This window comes from Mus musculus, chromosome 9, assembly GCF_000001635.26.
Source record: "Mus musculus strain C57BL/6J chromosome 9, GRCm38.p6 C57BL/6J".
Lineage (NCBI taxonomy): Eukaryota > Metazoa > Chordata > Mammalia > Rodentia > Muridae > Mus > Mus musculus.
Window position 1 is genome coordinate 100940388 of NC_000075.6, and position 22733 is coordinate 100963120.

Sequence of the window (22733 nt, forward strand, 5' to 3'; positions counted from 1 at the left end):
AATGATTGTGGGGGTTTTTTCTTTGTTTGTTTATATGGTGAATTATGTTGTTGGATTTTCATTTATTGAGCCATCCTTGCCTCCCTGGATTGAGGCCTACTTGATAATGCTGGATGATGTTTTTGATGTGTTCTTAGATTCCATTTGCAAGTATTTTATTGAGTATTTTTGAAGTGATGTTCATAAAGGAAATTGGTCTCAATTTTTCTTTGTTGCGTCTTTGTGTAGTTTAGGTATTAGTGTGACTGTAGCCTCATAGAATGAATTTTACAATTCCTTATGTTTTTATTTTGCAGAAGAGTTTGAAGAGTATTGATATTAGCTCTTCTTTGGAAGTCTGGTAGAATTCTGCACTAAAACCATCTGGCCTGGTCTTTTGTTTGTTGTTGTTGTTACATTTTAATGTCTGCTTCTAATTCCTTGGGGCTAAAAATTGTCTACCTGATCTTGATTTAACTTTGGTGTGTGGTGTCTATCAAAGTCATCCATTTTGTTTCAATTTTCCAGTTTAATGGAACACAGGCTTATGATTCTGTCAATTTTCCCAATGTTTATTGCTGTGTCCCTCCTTTCATTTCTTATTTATTGATTTGGATACTGTGATGGTTTGTATATGATTGGCCCAGGAAGTGGCACTATTTGGAGGTGTGACTCTGTTAGAGTATGTGTGTCACTGTGGGCTTTCTTTCTTTCTTTCTAGTATCTTCTGTGGGGCTGGATTTATAGATAGATATTACTTAAAATTTAGTTTTGTCATAGAGTATCTTGTTTTCTCCCTTGATGGTAACTGAATGTTTTTGCTGGGTGACACCTGTGGTCTCTTGGAGTCTACAAAACGTCCACCCAGGCCCTTCTGCTTTTAGAGCCTCTGTTGTGAAGTCAGGTGTAATTCTAATAGGTCTTTTGTATATTACTTGGCTTTTTTCACTTGCAGCTTTTAATATTTTATTTTTTTCTGTACATTTAGTATTTTGGTTATGTGGTGGGAGATTTTCTTTTTTAATCCACTCTATTTGGTGTTCTATAAGCTTCTTGTGTGTCTATAGGCATACTGTTCTTTAGGTTGGGAAATTTTTCTTCTACAATTTTGTTGAAGATATTTTCTGGGCCTTTGAGTTGGGACTCTTCTAATCCTATTATTCTGAGGTTTGGCCTTTTTTCATAGTGTCCCAGATTTCTTGGATGTTTTGTGTCATGTACTTTCTAGATTTAGCATTTTCTTTGATCAATGTAGCAGTTTCTTCAATCTTATCTTCTATGCTTGAAAGTCTTTCTTCCCTCTCTTGTATTCTGTTAGTGATGCTTTCATTTGTAGTTTCTGTTCTCTTCCCTAGGTTTTGTATCTCCAGGATTCCCTCAGTTTGTGTTTTCTTTATTGTTTCTTTTTCCATTTTCAGTTCTTGGACAGTTTTATTCATCTCATTCACCTATTTGATTGTATTTTCCTGTATTTTTTTTCTTTCCATTTTTTATTAGGTATTTAGCTCATTTACATTTCCAATGCTATACCAAAAGTCCCCCATACCCACCCACCCCCACTCCCCTACCCGCCCACTCCCCCTTTTTGGCCCTGGCGTTCCCCTTTTTCCTGTATTTTTAAGGGATTTATTCATTTCCTTTAAAGGCCTTTATCTTTGTAAATTGGATTTAATGTCATCTTCTTGTGCTTTGTCTATGTTAGAATTCCAGGGCTTGCTGTAGCAGGATAGTTCGGCTCTGGTGGTGCCATATAGCTCTGATTCTTGTTTACTGTGTTCTTGCAATGTCCTTTAGCCATCTGGTTGTCCCTGGTGTTGGCTGGTTGTTTCTGATGACAGCAGGACTCCTTGAGGAGGCAGGCAAAAGCTGACAATGAATCTCAGGGAACAGGAAGCTGCTAACCTCTCTGGCTGTGCCCCAGATGGCCAGGAGAAAAGGGGATTCACTCAGGAGGGGTTTAATTAAATTAGATGTTCCTGGATCCCAACAAGGCTCCTGGGGAACGCAGGGAGAGCCTAAGCCAGACACTGGAGGTCAGGGGACAGCAAGCAGCCTTGCTCTGCTGCCTGGACCCAACTGGCAGGGGATTGGTTGGGGAAGGGTCTAAGCTGGATGTTACTTTATAATCTCAAATATCAAATACTTAATGTAAATAATACCAATCTAACTTCAAGGTGAAGAAATAAGACTATTATAGTTACATTTCCTTTTGCCAGTATTCTTGTCATGAAATTTCCTAATGCTAAAGTATGCTTTCTTTTTACCTCACAGTATTACAATGACTATGGTGATATTATTAAGGAAACACTGAGTAAGACCAGGCAGATTGATAAAATTCAGTGTGCTAAGACTCTCATTCTCAGTCTGCAACAGGTAAGAAATTTGGGGGGGGGGGGGGGAGGAATAGATAAAAATTTTCTGTCCTTGTTATGTGCTACCTGTCTTAATTATACAGTGTGATTCACTTTTTAAATGAATAAAATTCTAAGGTAGGACTAACTTTTGTGTCAAAGGCAATTTCATAGCAGAAAACTTAAGGAACAATATTTTGCTGGGCATGGTGGCACACACCTTTAATTTCAGCACTAGGGGGGGAAAGGAAGACAGATATCTTCAGTTTGTTTAAGGTTAGCCTGGTGTATGTAGCAACTTCCAAGCTAACCAAGGCTATATAATAAAACCCTGTCTCAAAATAATAATAACTATTATCATTATTTTTATTATTAAAATTTTTAAGTAATTATAAAAAGTAACATTCTGGGTATAGTGGCATGTGCCTTTAATTCCAGCACTTGGGCGTATAGGAAGGGGGCAGAGACAAGCAGATCTCTAAGGCTCAGGCCAGCCAAGGATACACAGTGAGACCTTGTCTCAAAAAAATAAACCTTTAAGGAAGGATTATGAGTGATGTTCAAATAAGAAAATACACCAAGAAAATGTACTATATATATTGCTTAAGTAAAAATCCCAAGATACCAATTTCTAGAAATAATCTAATGTTCGTCAGCAGAAGGAGAGTTAAATAAGCTGACACTCTGAAATAGTTAATTTTATTTTTATTTAGTTTTAAGACAGTATCCCACTGTGTTGTCTAGACTGGGCTAAGTGATCCCCCTGCCGCATCCTCCCAGGTAGTTGAAACTGGGTGCACACACCACTATACCCACTGAAAATTTTTTTCAAATTAATGAAACAAATAGATCAAGTTTTAAGATAAAATAAGTACACTGGTACTACTTAAATCAGAACTGTGTGTGTAGACAATATGAATAAATTGATTTAAGAAATGTTCAATTTAATTCTATTACATATCAGTGTATAAAACATTTAAATTCTAAAACTTTATAATTAGCTACATTTATTTGGAAATCTGTGGAAGAACCATTCCTACCAGTTACATCATAGCATGTAGCTCAGGCAGTTACATCATAGCATGTAGCTCAGGCAGTTACATCATAGCGTGTAGTTCAGGCAGCTTGTTACTGCAGCAGACTACAGAGATGGGTAACATAACTGGAAGCAGGTGCCTCGCAGGTAGGTGGGTGTGAGGAGTCTGCAGTAGGAAACTCAGTATAGCGATAGTCACCAGAGATTCAGAGTGAAGAAAGCAAATGGAAATACATCGCAGGACCAATACCATTTAGGAACCAGAGAAATTAATTGGCGACTGGCAGACAAAATAGTATAAAGAAATTAGAATTGTTTTTTAAAACCTGTGTGTGTGTGTGAATGACAATGAATGTTTGACGCAGGAGAGAACAGCAAGCAGGATGCAAAGCTCTTCAGTAGGCAGAGCCTTATATTTGTTCACATTATCAATTATGTCAGTTGAGAAAGGCTTTAGACAAGACTAGACACTATCCCCTAATCTGAAGGTAGATTTATACAAGCATTTATACAAGTGTCTAGATTTGGTAATAGCATGATAATTGCTTTACTGCCATTACTACTCTGAAGTTTTATTTTACTTTAATAGGATGTATGGTATTTATAAAATCATCAACTTAAGATCTTAGAATGTATTTTGTTGTTAAGTTGAAAGTATGTCCTCTTGTATCCAACTGTCCATGAATATTTATATCATATTCTGACCTATAATACAATAAGTGAAAAATGTTCTGAGCCTTGTATATCATATATGTTTGTAGGCTTGTGCTACATTTCTGTCTATATATCTTCTTTCTCCATTTTCAAATATGTGTGTGTGTGTGTGTGTGTGTGTGTGTGTGTATGTGTGTGTTATCATTCAACTTAACAAATATTGGACTGTGGTGCTACTGACATGGTATCTCAGTCCCTCTGTACTTTGTAAATTTTAAATTATGTTACCTATTCTAAAACTAAATACAATTTCAGAGATTTCTTACTTGTAAAATTTTTATTTTTAATTTATTTTCATCAGTTGTTTAATGAACTTGTTCAAGAACAAGGTCCTAATCTGGATAGGACATCTGCCCACGTCAGTGGGATTAAAGAACTGGCACGTCGTTTTGCCCTTACATTTGGATTGGACCAGATCAAGACCCGAGAAGCTGTTGCCACACTTCACAAGTGAGATACACACTTTCTGTTATTTAGAACTGGTTTGCTGGAATATAAAAAAAAACTATTATTTAACCCATTTTTAAAGTAACAAGTAATAGAATTTTCAAACTGTAAGCTATTAATGAAATTAAGTAGCAATATTTTATTTTGAAAAGGCTTTCTTAAACCACCTGTGAGTTGTTTCTGTTTTTCTGTCTTATATGCTATAAAGAGAAAAGCTTTGGGCTGGGTGTGGTAAGACACACCTCTAATCCAGGACTGCCAGGGCTGTTAACATTATCTTGGGGTTGAGGCGGGGTGTTAATAACCTATTCTTTGGTCTTTGACTGAAACTATGTTATAGGGCATGTGGATTTTCAAAGATGCAATACTTTTTTTTCAAAGATTTATTTATTATTATACTGTAGCTGACTTAAGACACACCAAAAGAGGACATCAGATCTCATTAGGGATGGCTGTGAGCCACCATGCGATTGCTGGGATTTGAACTCAGGACCTTCAAAAGAGCAGTCAGTGCTCTTAGACACTGAGCCATTTGCCAGCCCCTACAATATGTTTTTAAAAACTCCTGGTGAGGGTCACACTCCTAAACCAACTAGGGACCAACCTTCTACATTCAACCTACTACTGCTGTTCTTTCACACCACACATACACAGATGATTAACCTTAGTTTTGCACAGCTGGTGCATACTATTGAGTAGCACTCAGTTACTGTGAGTCCAGTTTCTTTCCAAGGATTTGTATTACCCCTGAAAAATACATTGGGGATATAACATTGTTTCTTTGTAGTTGTAAATATAAAATTATACAAACAAATATATAAGTTAGCATTATTTTGCTGTATGAATTTACCATGCTTTGTTAAATTTAGTAATGATTCCACTGTTTCCAAAGTTTTTATAGTTTTTGCCCTCTAAAACAATTTTATTTTCTTTAAATTCAGGGATGGAATAGAGTTTGCCTTTAAATACCAGAATCAGAAAGGACAAGAATACCCACCCCCTAATCTGGCTTTTCTAGAAGTACTAAGTGAATTTTCTTCTAAACTCCTTCGACAGGACAAGAAAACTGTGTAAGTTGAACATACTAATAGAAATGATTTTTAGATGGCACCGTTGAAACTTTTTTTTAATCATTACTACTGTTAGACTCTAGTAGTAATAAAAACTTGGTTTGACCTGGAAGCTATAGGATGAAATTAAGTAGATGAATATGATTTCTTATTCTATAGTTCAAGATGTGTGAACATTGGCTGGTTGCTTTATGAAGAGAATGCTGCTATAATAAATCCCAAATTTTCTAAGTCAGTAGGAATATGAATGACTATAGGTAATAAATTTGAGTGTATTGATGGAAACATAATAGAATTAATAATTCTAAGAATCTATGTTACCTTCATTTTGCTCAAAAACTATTAGTATGTCCATAATAAAGTCATGTGATATTATAAGGCTTTGTATCCTGTTATAGGGAACAAACATAAACACACAGGTTAATAAATAAGGTGGGCTCGGCCTAAAATGGGGTAATGTGGGAGAGAGCCATAAATGTTAAGTATTGATGGGAATGCCATGCTTTTAAACTAAATTTTTGTTTGATTGTTTTGTTTCTATTTTGGTAGGATTTTTGTTGTTGTTGCTGTTGTTAGGTATTTTTATTTTGTCCTTTAAAATCTCGTGCAGCTTTATACTGTGGGTTTTGATATTTCCACTCTCCACACCCCTCTTCCAGTTCCCCTCACCATATTCCCTCTCAACTTCTTGTCCTTTTCCTCCTTTTCTTCCTTCTCTAAGGAGAAATGACTCCTCCTCCTTCTCCTCCTCCTTCCCCTCCGACTCCTCCTCCTTTTTTTTTGTTGGATGTTAATCATGGAGTATTTTTCCTTCTTCAACTGTAGCAGATAGTTTTTTAGGGTACAGTTGCAGTCTTATCGAACTTGAGCCTCTGCATGACCAGACCTAGGCAGAGTAAAGCGCCCTTCATAGCATATACCCCCCATTCAAAGGGCTGCAGGAATGAGAGCCAAATGTGACGCTGGAAGTATAAATATACATGCTCACACAACATACCCTTACTAGCATATACCTGCCTGTCTTTGAAAGAACTGGAGGAGGGTAAAGCAGATCTGTGATTGACACTGAAAGTCGCTGCTGCTCTCTGTGTTTTCAGTCATTCGTATCTTGAAAAATTCCTCACCGAGCAGATGATGGAAAGGAGGGAGGATGTGTGGCTTCCACTCATCTCGTATAGAAACTCATTAGTCACTGGAGGTGAAGATGACAGGATGTCTGTGAACAGTGGAAGTAGCAGCAGTAAAACGTCCTCAGTAAGGAGTAAGAAAGGAAGACCCCCACTGCACAGAAAACGAGTAGAAGGTAAGTCCTCCAGGATGCCTGCCTTACAAAGATGAAGTAGCAAATGATTTATTGAATCAAAATGCTGTGAGATATGATGCCATTATATATTTGCTACCAACTGAAATAATCCAAGGACAAAGGTTGGATGAGCAGAGTGAGGCAAAAAGAAACTTAATGAAACAGAATGCAGAAGACACAGAACAAAAGTGAAGCAGTTAGGGGGCTGGTGAGATGGCTCATTGGGTAAGAGCACCCAACTGCTCTTCAGAAGGTCTGGAGTTCAAATCCCAGCAACCACATGGTGGCTCACAACCACCCATAATGAGATCTGACTCCCTTTTCTGGAGTGTCGGAAGACAGCTACAGTGTACTTACATATAATAAATAAATTTTAAAAAAAAAAGTGAAGCAGTTATACAGACCTATAAAGATGTCTATGTGACTCGAAAATTTTAAAATAAAAGAGTCAGTATTATATTAAAATACTCTAAAATTTCTGAGTTCAAGGCCAGCCTGGTCTACAGGGTGAGTTCCAGGACAGCCACGGCTACACAGAGAAACTCTGTTTCAAAAGAAAACCAACTATATATATAAGGTACAGTTTAGAAAACAAAAAATAAAATACAGTTCATCTTAAGCAGTATATGCTTCCAGTCCCAGCACTTGAGAGGATCTGTTGTTCAGGGCCATCCTCAGCTACTTAACAAGTTTGAGTCCAGCCTGAATTACATAAATTAGTTTCCTCTTCCCTCTCCCCAATCCCAGTTTATTTTACTAGTACAGGATTATTGGTAATCTGAGAGTATACCTCTGCCACAAATTATACACCCTAAAGTATCTTTACAATTCTGTCATTGGTTAAGGAATTTCTTTTTATGCCACAAGACAGTGGTGGCCAAATCTGATTTTTTTTAAAAGATTTATTTATTATTATATGTAAGTACACTGTAGTTGTCATCAGGCACACCAGAAGAGGACATCAGATCTCATTATGGATGGTTGTGAGCCACCATATGGTTTCTGGGATTTGAACTCAGGACCTTTAGAAGAGCAGTCAGTGCTCTTAACCGGTGAGCCATCTCTCCAGCCCCCAAAATCTGATTTATAATATAGCTTCCTGGGCTGTAGGGAATAGGAACTTAGTAACCGTGAACATCTAATCAACATTAAAAAAAAAAAGACTAAAATTATACTTTTAAAGTATTTCTCTGAAGCTTACCAAGGACTGCTTCAGAGTAAACATGCTTATTTCTTAGATAGCCTTTCCATCCCCCATGCTTCTCCTAATGAGTTCTCACAACTTCACCTCTGCTGCCTAAAGAAAAGTAACTCACCAGAGGTTTGGTGAACTCTGTGGTACACTTAATTATAATCGAAACCAGTGTGCCTTTCCTTATTGGAGAAGATGCTGACTATTGACAAAAACAAACTTAAAGTCGGTTTCCTATTTCAAACCTGGCTTTCTCATTGTCAGCCATGTCGCATTTGAACGTTAGTTTAACCCTCTCTGAGTTTTAATAACTAATCAAGTGAAAGATGATCAGAGTATATAGGGTATCCAGCATCAGTTACCATGAATACTAAATGAGGTACTCCTGATAAAACACAGTACACACATGTCACTGAGCACAGTACTTGGCCTATAAGTAGCATCCAATAAATGTTAGCTGCTATTTTCAGAATGTCCCCAAAAATCTCACATTAATTCTTCTTTAGTACTAATCAGACTAAATAAATAACATTGTTAAAGTTTAGCAAAGTCTCTCAGCATGCTTTGAGATGTCCTTCCATATTTCAGCTTCGATACTTTTACAGACAGACAGACAGACAGACAGACAGAGAGAGAGAGAGAGAGAGAGAGAGAGAGAGAGAGAAGATTCTCCTGTCTTTTTTGCTTGAAGATCCTGAACTTTCCTCCAAAGAATAGTTCCAGTTGGTTTCCATTGAAAATGTCTTTTATGATAACCTCTGTGGGTGCTCCATGTCTGTAACATGTTTTTTCCCTTTCAGATGTTTCTCAGCTATAATCTTAGTAGCCAACTTGTACTAAATTATTTACCACGTGTTTTTCATACATTTTATTTTGGTTTGGTTTGGGCTTTTGAATGATGTTGTTTAATTTTTAATGACGTATTTTTGTTTTGTGTTCATTGGTGTTTTGCTTGCATATATATGTTTGCAGATGCCAGACCCCCTTGAAACTAGAGTTAAAAACAGCTGTGAGCTGTCACGTGGGTGCTAGAAGTGGAATCCATGTCCTCAAGAAGTGGGGCCAGTGCTCCCAGCCACAGAGCCATCTCTCCAGCCCCTGTTTTTCATGTATTTGTAAATGTTATATTAATCAGTTTAGTTCCACCATGTTAGGCAGATTTGACAAAGGAAAAAGTAAGCCTTAGAGAATTTAAATCACCATATGTAATTCACTAATAAACTGTCAAAACTAGTATTTTTAAGACTCTAGGATATATATGTGGATTAGGTAACTGTTAAATTATAAAAGAAAACTTGGCTGTGGATTTGTTTGAGATTATCAGGATAGGTTGTATAGCTAATCCCTTTCAAAGGCAGTTTCACTTGTTGGAGTTGAAGGTGAAGGCTTCTTTTTAAGAACTGTTTTCAGTGAAGCGTCTTTAAAAGGTTAGAAGATGGATTCAGGGAGAGCAAGCTTCTGAGGTAATTATGTGTCCACTGGGCTAAGTGCTACAGCTAAGAAATAAAAGAACTCAGTGCAACCAAAGAGACAAGGAAAGGCATGGGCAGTTTGAGCTCAGCTTGGTCAGTTCTCTGAGCCACACAACACGGGGCTCCAGAGTGATTTGATGTAAGAAGGAGCCACATTTGGAGAGGACATGAAATAGAAAGCTAACACGATCTCTACCAGCTTAAGAACCTACATAATGTCAGTCTGAACACAAAAGCTTAGAGTAAACACCAAATAAAAAATATTATGAATGGGTGATTAAACATTGTTGTTAAGATATTCAGAAGTGAGCATCAATAGAATGACCTTTACCACATTGTAAATCAGTATTTTTAGGAACAGATGGGTCAGTCCAGAGTGTGCATGTGTATCTGACAGAATATAAAAACCTAAGAACACTAGGAGATAGAGGTGTTTTGGTAAATGAACCTAGCAGACACAGCTCTGGAGACTCAAGAGAAAGAGAAAAACCAAGAGGGTTCATATTATACTTCTGATTAAAATATTTCTGAATCAGTTTTTAAATCTCATTAGAAAAAGTTTTTGTTTTCTGTTTTGTTTTGTTTTGTTTGGTTTTGTTTGGTTTTTTGTTTTGGTTTTTTGAGACAGGGTTTCTCTGTGTAGCCCTGGCTGTCCTGGAACTCACTCTGTAGACCAGGCTGGTCTCAAACTCGGAATAGAATAGTTTTTATAAGTAAAACTAATACATTATGCATTATTTTATTAGGATGGCTTAGGTAAGCAAATGTTTGCCTGCTCCAGTCTTTACAAAGCAACCTCAGAAGGAGGAAAAAACACAGCACATCACTTGCTAGTGCAGGATAGTAAATAATTAAGGTCTGGGTAAACAGAAATGATTATTATTTCCTTAAAGAGAATGTAATTAAAAGCTGGATAAAACAACCAGGCTCCCCAGAGGGACTTTATGGCATGAAAACTCTGAGCTTCTCTAATGATAAGTCTCCACTTGTCTTAGCAGCATTTGCTGATTTCTCTGTAAAAGCCCCCTGGGACACCATGTAGGCTCAGGCAGTAGGTGGAAAAGCAAAGGAAGGTTGCTGAGGGCTCTGACTAACTTTACTCTTCACCTTCTAGGATACATAAATTCTTAAAGATAAAGGAGACAGGAGGCAGTGTGGTATTTGACAGCTATGATGAGGTAATATCCTCATTTTAGGTATAAGAAAACTGAACTTTATAAGAAGTCATTAATATAATACAGAGCCAAACAAGGGAGTTATGGAACTTTGTTGCTCTAGCCAGTCATTGGGCATGATAGCTCATGCCTGTAATTCCAGCATGTTGGAGACTAAGGCAGTAAGAAAGATCAGGAAGTCAAGGCCAGCCTAAGCTACATGATGAGACCTGTTTGAAAAAAGAAGAAAACACCACAAAAACTGAATGTAAGCCCAGTACTTGCAAGATAGATACAAGACAATCGGGGGTGCAAGGACCTTGTTTCATGGTGAGTTTGCGACCAGCCTGTGCTATATGAGACTAATTTAAAAAACAAAGTAGCAAAATAAAATAGATAAACTAGAGTCTAACTGTAGAATTGTGCTTTTCAAATCATTATAACTGCCACCAAAGTTTGTTCCATCTCTGATAATTTGAGACTTTAACTGACATTTTGCAGATGAAAGTCTGGATAACACATGGCTAAATAGGACTGACACGATGATTCAGACTCCTGGACCCTTGCCAACCCCACAGCTCACCTCCACGGTACTTAGAGAAAACAGCCGTCCCATGGGAGAGCAGATTCAGGAACCTGAGTCTGAGCATGGCTCTGAACCAGACTTTTTACATAAGTAAGTACTAAAAGTTTCGTTTTCTTGGCATTAAACATCAAAGTGAAACTACAAAAAGCTGAGCACATTGTTGGTGAGGTCTTACAAAAATGAAGCCACAAATGGAGAGTAAATAGTATATAAATGTCCAAATACTGCTGTAGACATTTTCTCCTCAAAATTCAGACTTTTCTTGATCTAGTGGGACAAACTTCATATTTAAATAGCCTCAATTTTCTTATCTTTCAAGATTCACTGGTCATTTCTCCACCAGTAGGAATGTGTTAGAATAAAATGAATTTTAAACCTAGGCGGGTTTTGGAAGGAAACTTAAAAATATTAAATATCCTTTAGTATTAATACTAAATGACATGTTGTTAGTATATACTAGGACTGAGACCATCTCCTTGCCCAGTCCCATATATTACTACTGAAAGTATCTTTTTTTCCCTTAATTCTTTAATAACTATATTTTTCTGAAAGGAACAGGTCCACAGACCTGTAACTAAACAGTGCATATTTATTGGGTAGATCTGTTTCTCAAGAGACTTGGAAAAAATAATGCATTCTATCTCCTTGACAAGAGCCTGTGAGAACTTTGCTAGGCTGTCTGTAAAGGAGCCTCAAATGATTGTTCCACCTTTATTATCCATTTAATGATCCTCACTTTAAGCTAGGCATGGTGGCACGTACCTGTAGTTCCAATACTTGGGAGGGAAGAGGCAGGAGCTCAAAGCAAGCTGAGCTCTCCAGTGAGTTTGAGAACAGCTTGGGCTACATGAGACTTTGCTTCAAAAGAAAAACAAAACCTAATTTTGTGTTATTTTTACACTCAACTTGAAAGCTCTCTGAGTTCTTTACATGTATTTCTATATATATTTGGGGTAATGATGTGAGTTTCACTGGTGGATAAAATTTCTAACTAAGCAAATTAATATGTTGAAAGTAGAAGCAATTTTAAAAGTATTTCAGACCCTGAGTAAAGCTACAAGGCAGCTTCACACCAAAGAGTCTTCAGTAAAAACCTGAGAGGATAATCTATGTCAAACGTTGACTATCAGTCTCTCAGTGCTAGTAGGCATCAAGAGTTTTGCCTGTGTCTAGCCTCTGCATAGATAAGTATGCCTACCCTACTGTCCTGACTACCATTTTATCAGTCCCATTGTCCATTGACTTCTTCATCCCAAAAGATACAAAAACAGCTACTTAGAATTTCACATGACAGATTTTTATCTGCGGAACCACTAAAATTTATCACCTATAAAATGGTACCAGGGGCATATGTGTACTATTTTCTGTGTTCCTTTAAATATAGAATACAGGTGAAAATTTGATTTCATAGCACTGAGAAACTGTGTGTTAGGAGGACTCTGAGTTATACCCTTTTTTTAAATACTAAAGCCAGCATCACATGTTCTTTAGGGCCCTGCTGCCTAGCTATATACACAGTGAATGGCAACTTGAATCAGAAGTCTGGGGATATCTTATTTGACAGAGATTGCGGCATAAAGCTAACACATAGTGTAAGGATTAATAGCACCCTAACCTGTTTCGGTGGAGACTTAGTGATACTTGGAGGCAATTAACTTTGTTATTCACAAAACAGTGGGATAAATTTAACTCCCTTACATGAAGATTAAGCTAGCCAACCAAGTTTTAATGGAATGAGACTGATTCCATGTATACGTTATCTGTTACACAAAATCAATAATAGCATTCTCTCAGTCCCCAGATGCAGATCTCTTGGTTAGGCCAGCCGAAGTTAGAAGACTTGAATCGGAAGGACAGAACAGGGATGAACTACATGAAAGTAAGAGCTGGAGTCCGGCACGCCGTGTAAGTGTCCGCTGAGCACCACACGCACACACGCAGCAGTACGTGTGCTGGCCACAGGGCAGCTCTGCTTCTTAGTAGTTAAAGAAAACGAGTTGTGGATATGTTCCTCAGCACAAGATGACTACAGAGCACAGCCACGCTCTAAATACCTGTCTCTTGGGTTCCGTTATTTGTAAAATTCAAATATAATTGAACAAAATCTGGAGGAACTGATACATACCTACATATTTCACTATTTACATATATTTTCTTATAAAATTAATACTAGCCGGGCGTGGTGTCGCACGCCTTTAATCCCAGCACTCAGGAGGCAGAGGCAGGCGGATTTCTGAGTTCGAGGCCAGCCTGGTCTACAAAGTGAGTTCCAGGACAGCCAGGGCTATACAGAGAAACCCTGTCTCACAAAACCAAAAAAATAAATAAAATTAATACTGCTTTGATAAGTTGAAGTGAAAATTTGAGAGAACCAAAGGAGTAATCCTTTTGTTGGGTATAATCCTAATTTTCTTTGAATTCAGTATAACTTGTATAGTCTATAAGTCATAATTAGAAAGTGTGCTAAGAAAAACCTAGGACTCCAAGCTGGGTGAGTCTCAACAGCTTTCTGAACACCTGTTTTACCAGTCGGGGTCTAATGGAGGAAGATGCTGAGCCCATCTTTGAAGATGTGATGATGTCATCACGGAGCCAGTTAGAAGACATGAATGAAGAATTTGAAGACACCATGGTTATTGATTTGGTAAGAAATTTACTGGTTTGTTAGTTTGTTTTTCTTTTGTAGTATATAAGGAGATTGGAGTTTAAAATTGTATTCTTACTATAGAGAGGCCCAGGTGAGAAGTGGTGACCATTCTTGGACATCAAGACGAGCTTATTAGGTGGCATTTTTAAGCTATCATACTTTGGATACTAGCAAAAAGAAGCTGGGGTGGTTTTTTTTTTTTTCTTTCAAAAATACTCACCCCTGATATTTTGGCACAGCTTATGTATTTGATATCTTGTATTTTAAGTTGGAACATGAAATATATACTGTGTTCCAACATGTGACTGTCAGATGTAGAGTGTGGAACATGTATCTTTAATTCACAAAGAATATCTTTGAGATAAGATGAATATAGACTAGCTAAAAATGATATAAAGAAACTTTTTCATAAATAATAATGCATAGAGCTGTGGTTTTTACAGTTTCATTGCACAGCCCAGCATGCTGGTACACACCTGTATCACCTAGGAAGGGATGAGAGTTTAAGACAAAATGATTATAAGTCCAAGACTAGCCTGAACTACATACTAAAATTCTGTCTCAAAATATAAACTGCTGGAATTGAGGTCAGTGGTACATGTATGACATGCTCGAGGTCCCCAAATTTAACCTTTAATACCAAAAAGAAGTAAAAGAATAAAATTGTTATTGGCAATACTTTTTTTTTAGATATTTTCTATGTAAATAATTTCAAATGCTATCCCGAAAGTTCCCTATACCCTCCTTCCGCCTGTTATTGGTAATACTTAACACTAATAAGTTATAGCTAAAATGACATGAAGGAAAGCATCTAATAGACTCAGTGAAATAACACCAGCTGACTAGTAGATCAGTGCTCACTATACTGCTTTCCCAGTGTTGGCTACAGTTGCCATAGCAGACACCAGTCTTGAGTGACTTGAGTGGCAGGAGTCACGTGAAATCGAGTTGATTTTTGAGTACTCCTAGGCTTGTAGAGGTCTGGTTTCTTCCAGTATCTTTATAGCGGGCAAAGTATATCATCAGGTAAAGGTGCTTGCTGCTGAGCTGGATTCCCCAAGACTCACATGGTAGAAGGGAGGAAGGACTCCCCCACTGCCTTTCATGGTCTTTCCTAAGAAGTTACCCCTTGTAAGGACTCATTTTATTGAAATTTTTCACTACTTTAAACCCTTTAGAAGACCTTATATTCAAATAGACTCCCATTCAGAAATGCTAGGAGTAAGTACTTCAGCATATAAATCAAAGATGACATAATGCAGTGTGGAGTCTTCTGCCTTCTATGTTTAAAACCTTTCATAGAACTTTCCTGCCCTGCTTCTGCCCCAAAAGCATTTCATCTACCTACTTCAGAGATTCACTGATATTCAACAGGTAATTCATCATTTTTGTAGTAACTTGATACCTTCCAAGGGAAGGTATTTTCTATATTGTAAGTCCAAATTACATGTTTTACATACAGTTTATTCACTGAAATTTTGAGTCTTGGGGCTAGCGCGATGGCTAAGCAGTGAGGCCTTCTTGCTTACCTTCCAGAGGACTGTGTTCATTTCCCATAATCCACATTGGATGACTCACAGCTGCCAGTGGGTCTAGCACTAGGAGGCCCCACACCCTCCTCAAGTTTCCTCGGTGCATATCGCATGCAGACCCAATATTTCAAAAGTAAGCTAGGAGCAATGGCACTTACCTTTAATCCCAGCACTCCATAGACAGAAGTAGAAAGGTCTCTTACTCTTAATACGAAGCCAACTTGGTCTACAGCAGCAAATTTCAGGCCAGCCAAATCTACAGTAAGACCCTGGCACACAAGAACAAAACAAAAAAAGCATAGTAATTGAAACTCTTTTTGTCTTTTGATAATTCAAATACTGCTGCATTTTTAAAATCTATACTTTATATACAAGCCAGATTCTCGTTCTCCTTTTAAATTTAACTAAATGTTTCTACATGTTTATGTACTGTCAAAAATGCTAGCTATTAGTACAGTTTTTCTCACAGGAACAATAATTAAATGATTCTCTTTTCAGCCCCCATCAAGAAATCGCCGAGAGAGAGCTGAGCTAAGGCCAGACTTCTTTGACTCTGCAGCTATCATAGAAGATGATTCAGTAAATATCAAATCATTACTGCTTTTTATTTATAGTTTCTTGGCCCTGGAATATATACAATAATTGTACTTCTCGTTTTTTCTAGGGATTTGGAATGCCTATGTTCTGAAGTCTGAAGAAAATTTACAAATCTGGAACTCTATTATTTAGAGCTAGAGGCCTATATACTGTGATAGCTTGTATGGGGGAAGAAACGCTTTTGATGTGATCGGGTTTGTTTTGTAATCAAATGATTAAAGGTTGGTCCCTTTTGCAGTGACAGAGCAGCATGTCAGTCACCCATGGAAATGTTGGTGAATGTCACCTCGGAAAGACTGACCAAAAAAATCATTTGTACTCTAATGTTGGACTTATCTCAGTACAGATGTGTGTGTGTTTTTCTGAAAGGAGGAAGATATTTTAAATTTTTAAAACAGCTGTCAAAATAAACACTGTTATACACCTGTTTTATGAAAATCAGCATTGAGTAAAAAAAATATTTTTAACTTTATTTTCCTGTTGTACAATTTAAAAACCGTTTTAACATTTTGCCTTTTTATGTTTTAAAAGCTAACCATTTTTATTAAACTATGAGTAAGCAGCTCGTTCTAATCGCCGAAGAGTGTTTTTGGAGCTCGCTGGGTTTTGTTGACCTTGTAAAGCAGACATTGAAGGAACAGAGCATGGACAAGCTAAAATAGAGTTCTAACATCGTGCATCTCTGCCAAAAACCACACGCCCTCTGTGGATGGATGGGAATCCCCAGATTTTATATACTCTTGAATAAAAAGGTTTATTTTTATTTATAAGTGGGCATAAGATAAGTGCCCATGCAGCCATTTTTCCAACAGATGCTGTACACCGTTCATTTTCTATAGAATAGTGAGATTCAAATACAGTGCATTTTCTATTGGTCTTTGTTCTGTGCATTTTTAGCAACTTCTACCAGCAAATAAACTATTCTCAGTAAAACAAAAATGGTTCTCAAGTTATCAGTCTCACTGTTGTTAACACTTGTTTCATGCCCTGCCAAAGTCACGTTACACAGACTTCCGTTTTCTTATAGTCATGAAATTTTCCTTTGCCATTCAGAAGTAATTTTAAGATGTGTAACGTAACTGTCTTCCCATGCACTCAGTATCCCCTCAACCCACTAATGTTGTGAAATGTTTACCAATCATAGATGTATGTGCTGCATAGAAGTCTGTGCTTAGAAGGTGGCGTTCTAAGCTTACCGTGAAACACAGCTACATTTCAGTGTTAAGTGTGCATATTAAGAAAAATTCTTTTGGAGAAAGAAATTCTGAATCTTCGGGACAGTCTTCAGTGGCTTAGAGTTACAATCAGCTTACTTTTATGACTTGCTATTATTTTAAAAATCCACATAGCTTTCCCTGATTTTAGTGTAGGCTTCCAAATTTCCAAACCAGTCTGTCCACAGCTGTTTCTGGGCTGGTTTTTTAAAATAGCTGCAACAGAATTGAGAGGCTTTCCCTTTTTACCAAAAATGAACATTTTTTAAAAGTATATGAACTCTATGATTATCTTTTGTGTGGGAAAATAAAATACGATTTTATTCATCCTTTTAGTAGACAAGATTTTTCTCAACATTTGTACAGTTCAGAGATTTAAAAAAAAAAAATTCTTGGTCACCAAAAATGTTTTACCTACTAACTCAGCAAGTCCTAGGCTCCAGTTAAAACATCTGGGGCCTTGCTCTCTCCTAGAAATGTGGGCTTCACTGGAACTCAAGGGGCAGGAATGAATGGACTGCACACCTCAGCCCTGCCTCACTATAGTTCTTGGCCAGGGACCCAGCTTTGAGGAACCCTGGAATAAGCACAGATAATTCTTTGCCTGACGATCTCCTGTGAACACCACATGCTGATTTAAGGGTTACAGACTACCATGCAACAACAAAGGCGGCTTAATCTCTACTCCAGTGGGTTTCCAAGTTCAGTTTAAAGTCAATCAAATTTTTGTATTTTCAGTGTCTCCTTGATTGGTTTTGCTAGTAATTCTGTAAATTGTACATTTGCAAAATGATGGTTTTTTTTCCTTTTGTACAATTTGAAACTGATGCTTCACCTTTCCTTTAATAAACTATTCAAAATCAGCCTTGTGGTTATCCTGTTGCTGCTCCTGGGCAAGGATTATGGACAGTTTCCTTTCTGCTGCCCTTGAGAGTTTGTTCTTTCAGATATTTTGTTAAATGATAGTAGTTTTGGTGGGTTTTGGTGTATTTGAGACAAGGTCTCATTTTAAACCAGAGCTTCTGTCTCTGCTTCCCATGCCTCACTGTGATGCTTTATGTTTAAGAAAAAAAAAAATTTAACAGTTGCTCACAAGTTTTCTTTAGTTCCTCAGATTTCCTTTTATGATGAGGCCAGGTCCTCTCAAAAGCAGCCTTTCCTCCCCCTCAACCATGTGTGGTTGCTCATTGCAGTAGCCTTTTGGCAATTTCTGGGATTCTACATTTCAGCAGAAGTAAAGGTTTATTTTATTATCGTTGCAGTGCCTCACTCTAAAGCAAAGTCACAACCTACCCTGTTTATGGCTTGACCATATTTGGTCTGAGGTCATTAAGTAGCCCAGTTGCCAAAGCAGAAAAGGTAAAGACATGGAAAACAGATAAATGAACAGGGTAACCAAGAAGTGGATCTGTATTTAAACATGTTTTTCTCTACATGTAATTGTTCATTTGTTTTTTCAAGACGGTTTCTCTGTCCTCGATCTACATGTAATTTTCATTTGGGACAGACAGGCTTATAAATCCAAGCTGTGACCTGAATACTTTGTTACTCTGATCTGGCACCCAGGTAAGAGTCTATCATTGAGGGAGCAGTACATGTTGTGCCAGACTAAAGCTGGGTTCTAAAACTGAAGATCCATGGAATGCATGATAGCAAAGATGGAAAGCATAAAAAATATTCAATGAAACTATAGCAAAAAAAAGAAAAAAAATCCTGGATCTACAAAATATATCTTGAAATACAAGCAGCATTGACTCCAAGTAATCAGTATTACAGAATATTTCCACAACATAAAGTGTCATCATAACTACAGAACAAAGAGACACTATCAAAACCAGCGAGAAGAAAATTCATATTTACTTGTAAAGGCAAGCCCATCATATTAGACCTCAACAGAAATCCTAAAAAACAAAAAGGCATGGACTAACTGGTGTTTTTCAAAACCTGGAAGTAGTTGACAAGGTTTCTATATTCAGTCTTTGCCTCTTAAGATTGAAGAGGAGGGACTGGAGAGATGGCTCAGCAGTTAAGAGGATTGACTGGTCTGCCAGATGTCCTGAGTTCAATTCCCAGCAACCACGTGGTGACTTTTCAACCATCTGCAATGGAATCCATTACCCTCTACTGTTGTGTCTGAAGATAGTGACAGTGTATTCATATACACAAATATTAAAAAAAAGAAAGATTGATGAAGAAATTAAGACATTTCAAGTCAAGCACAAGCCAAAGCCAATTCATGAACACCAAAGCCAACAATGCAGGAAAAAAAAACAAAAAAAAAACATAAATCTTACCCAGTGGGGAGGCGAACAGCAAGGAATAAGTTTCACAGCGGACTGATGAACAAAGGAGAACTAAAGAATCGTGTCTAGGGCGCTGAAGACATGGTTCAGCAGTGAGGACTGCTTGCTGCTCTTGGCAGAGGACCAGCTTTTGGGTTTTAGCACCCATGTTTGGTGGCCCACAACCAACTGTAACTCTGGGTCTAGGAAATCTGACACATTCTTCTAGCTTCCCTAAGCACTGAACACAGGCACACCTTAAAATAACCCTCATGCAAACTCAAACACCAGCAAAACCCTAATCTGAAGAAGAACCAAGCAATAAACATTCCAGCCATTGAAAACAGCAGCAAAGTTAGAGAAATATACAGACCTCTCAATAATGTTGAGTGGGAATTTTTTTCCTAGCTCCTTATCTTGGTTAATTTACAGTCATTTGGGAAGAAACTCTATTGAGAAAGTGGCTCCATACGTTTTGTCTGTAAGAAAGGGTATGTTCATCATTAGTGGATGATGTTGGAGGACCCAGTCCACTGTGTACCATCTCTGCGCAGGTGGTTCTGAGTAATAGAAGAAAGCAGGCCTAGCAAGCCATGGGGAATAAGCCAGTAAGCACCATTCCTCCATGGCTTCCTAAGAAATAGACTTACAAACTATAAGGTAAAAATAAACCTTTTCTTTCTCAAGCTTCTTTTGGCTGTAGTGGCTTATCACACCTATTGAAATCCTAACTAAGACACTCAAAAAAGGCAGGCAGAATTTAAAAGTAAGATATACCAGCAGGTTCTCTACAAAAATAGGCATACCTTACCAGCAAAGACACAGAGACCAAACGGGAAAGAATGGAAGTCAATGTCAAGCAAATAGAAATTGAAAACATGCTGAAGTAGTTACTGTTTTATCTGGTAAGGAAGACTTTAAGCAAAAACTAGAAAAAACAAGGTAATGAAAATTATACTAAAATTTACCAAGATCAAATAATTGGAATATACACTCACTGCCCATTTTCATAGATACTGCTGAACAAATGGATGGCTATTGGCGGGTGACATTAGTACCTCAGGTCAATGAATAAGTAGATCTAAAAGGAGAAACCAGAGTTAAATTGGATCTCAAGGGACTTAACATACATACATAATATCTCACCTAAAAAGATGCAGAATGCGTCTTCTCAGCAGCCCGTTTTAGGACAAGTCTTAACAAATACCCAAAAAAAAAAAAAGTAAAATAATTTATTATGATCATAGTGGGATAAAAATAGCAACAGAGACTACAAAAACATAGACTTTAAACCAGTGAGTGTATCATTGAGAAAATGGTCAAGTTTGGTTTTTCAAGACAGGGTTTTTCTCTGTATAGCCCTGGCTGTCCTGGAACTCACTCTGTAGACCAGGCTGGTCTCAAACTCAGAAATCCTCCTGCCTCTGCCTCCTGAGTGCTGGGATTAAAGGCGTGAGACACCATTCCCCGGCGGTCAAGGGAATTTTAAAAGTAAGAGAAAATGCAAATACAGCCTAACGGCTGTTTGGATAAAAATATTTCTTTGGAAGAAAAAAAATACAATTTCATTGTCTTTGTTTTGGAGTGAGTGTGTGTGTGTGTGCTGTGTGATGTAAGATACCTGTGGAAGCCAGGCAATAATGGAGTTTGCTTTCACCAAGTGGGTCCTAGATATCCCAATCAAGTTGTCCAACTTAGCATAAAGCACCCTTGCCTAGTTATCCATCTTGCCCCAACAAAAACATTTCTAAGAAGAAAGTTTAGAGCTATGGCTGTTTACATTAAAAAATTAAAATCGGAATTCAAGCCAGACCTAGTAATTCATCCAGACTACTTAGGAGCCTGATGAAGGAGGACCACAAATGAAAGGTGATCCTGGCAACTTAATGAGACTACCTGAAAATAAAACTTAAAAGGAGTCGGGGCTAGCCCAAGGTTGACCATTGCCAGTAAACATGAAACATTTTTTCAATACTACAAAATAAAATATTTTGAAGAACCCAAATAACTTAATGATTTGCTTCATGGTCTTAGGAGAGGGAGTAAAATCCCAAATAAGGGAGAGTAATAAAAATCATGACAGAACACCAAACACAGACACTATTGCATACGTCAGCAAGATTTTGCTGAAGGGACCCTGATATAGCTGTCTCCTGTGAGGCTTTGCCAGTGCCTGGCAAACACAGAAGTAAGTGGATGCTCACAGTCATCTATAGAATGGAACACAGGGCCCCAAATGTAGGAGCTAGAGAAAGTACCCAAAAGCTGAAGGGGTCTGCAACCCTATAGGTGGAACAACAATATGAACTAATCAGTAACCCCCAGAACTCATGTCTCTAGCTGCATATGTAGCAGAAGATGGCCTAGTCGGCCATCATTGGGAGAGAGGCCCCTTGGTCTAGCAAACTTTATATGCCCCAGTACAGGGGAAAGCTAGGGCCAAGAAGTGGGAGTGAGTGGGTAGGGGAGCACGGCGGGGGTAGAGGGGGAGGGAGTAATAGGGGACTTTTCAGATAGCATTTGAAATGTAAATGAAGAAAATAATAAAAAATGTGGGACAAAATCATGGCAGAAACAGTGGAGACAAAAAGTGGAACAGGAAAAATTTTTAAATGAATTTGTTTTACAGGTATAAAATTGACCAGCCCTTAGGCATACTAACCAAAACAAGACTCAAATCAGCAAAACTACATGAAATAGAAAACATTACAACAGATACTAATAAAATCCAGATGATCATTAGGGAAGATTCTGAAAACCTACACTTATGCTGGGCAGTGGTGGCACACACCTTTAATTCCAGCACTCAGGAAACAGAGGCAGGCAGAATTTTTGAGTTTGAGGCCAGCCTGAACTACAGAGAGTTCTAGGATAACCAGGGCTATGAAAAAAAAAAAAAAATCCTGTCTTTAAGAAATTTAAAAATAGTGGAAAACCTACATTCTGAAAAGCTAAAATGGATAAATTCCTAGAAACATGATCTACCAAAATTTAAATCAAGCCTTATAATAAGAGCCAACACGATCACACAGTGGGTTAAGATGTCTGCTGCCGGACTTGACAACCTGAACTTGATCTCCAGAACCTACATTGTGTGGAGGCTGGGGCCTCAACCTTCTGCCTTAGGGTTACTACTGCTGTGATGCAGCACCGTGCA

At 37.8% G+C, this 22733-nt stretch overlaps 1 protein-coding gene across 8 annotated transcripts in view; it reads left to right on the plus strand.

Moving 5' to 3' along the window:
- The window catches only part of Stag1 (stromal antigen 1), a 360836-nt gene extending 342679 nt beyond the window's left edge, over positions 1-18157 (plus strand). For 7 of the 8 annotated variants that reach the window (XM_006510924.3, XM_006510923.3, NM_001357265.1 and 4 more), the window contains 9 exons: positions 2251-2352; positions 4382-4530; positions 5469-5597; positions 6695-6900; positions 11220-11394; positions 13099-13209; positions 13834-13948; positions 15982-16062; positions 16148-18157. In XM_006510924.3, the coding sequence (XP_006510987.1) occupies positions 2251-2352; positions 4382-4530; positions 5469-5597; positions 6695-6900; positions 11220-11394; positions 13099-13209; positions 13834-13948; positions 15982-16062; positions 16148-16171 (1092 nt within the window). In that variant the 3' untranslated portion in view covers positions 16172-18157. The remainder of the gene's footprint in view (positions 1-2250; positions 2353-4381; positions 4531-5468; positions 5598-6694; positions 6901-11219; positions 11395-13098; positions 13210-13833; positions 13949-15981; positions 16063-16147) is intronic. The other variant, XM_006510925.2, reaches the window with a different exon arrangement.
- The last annotated feature ends 4576 nt before the right edge of the window (positions 18158-22733 follow it).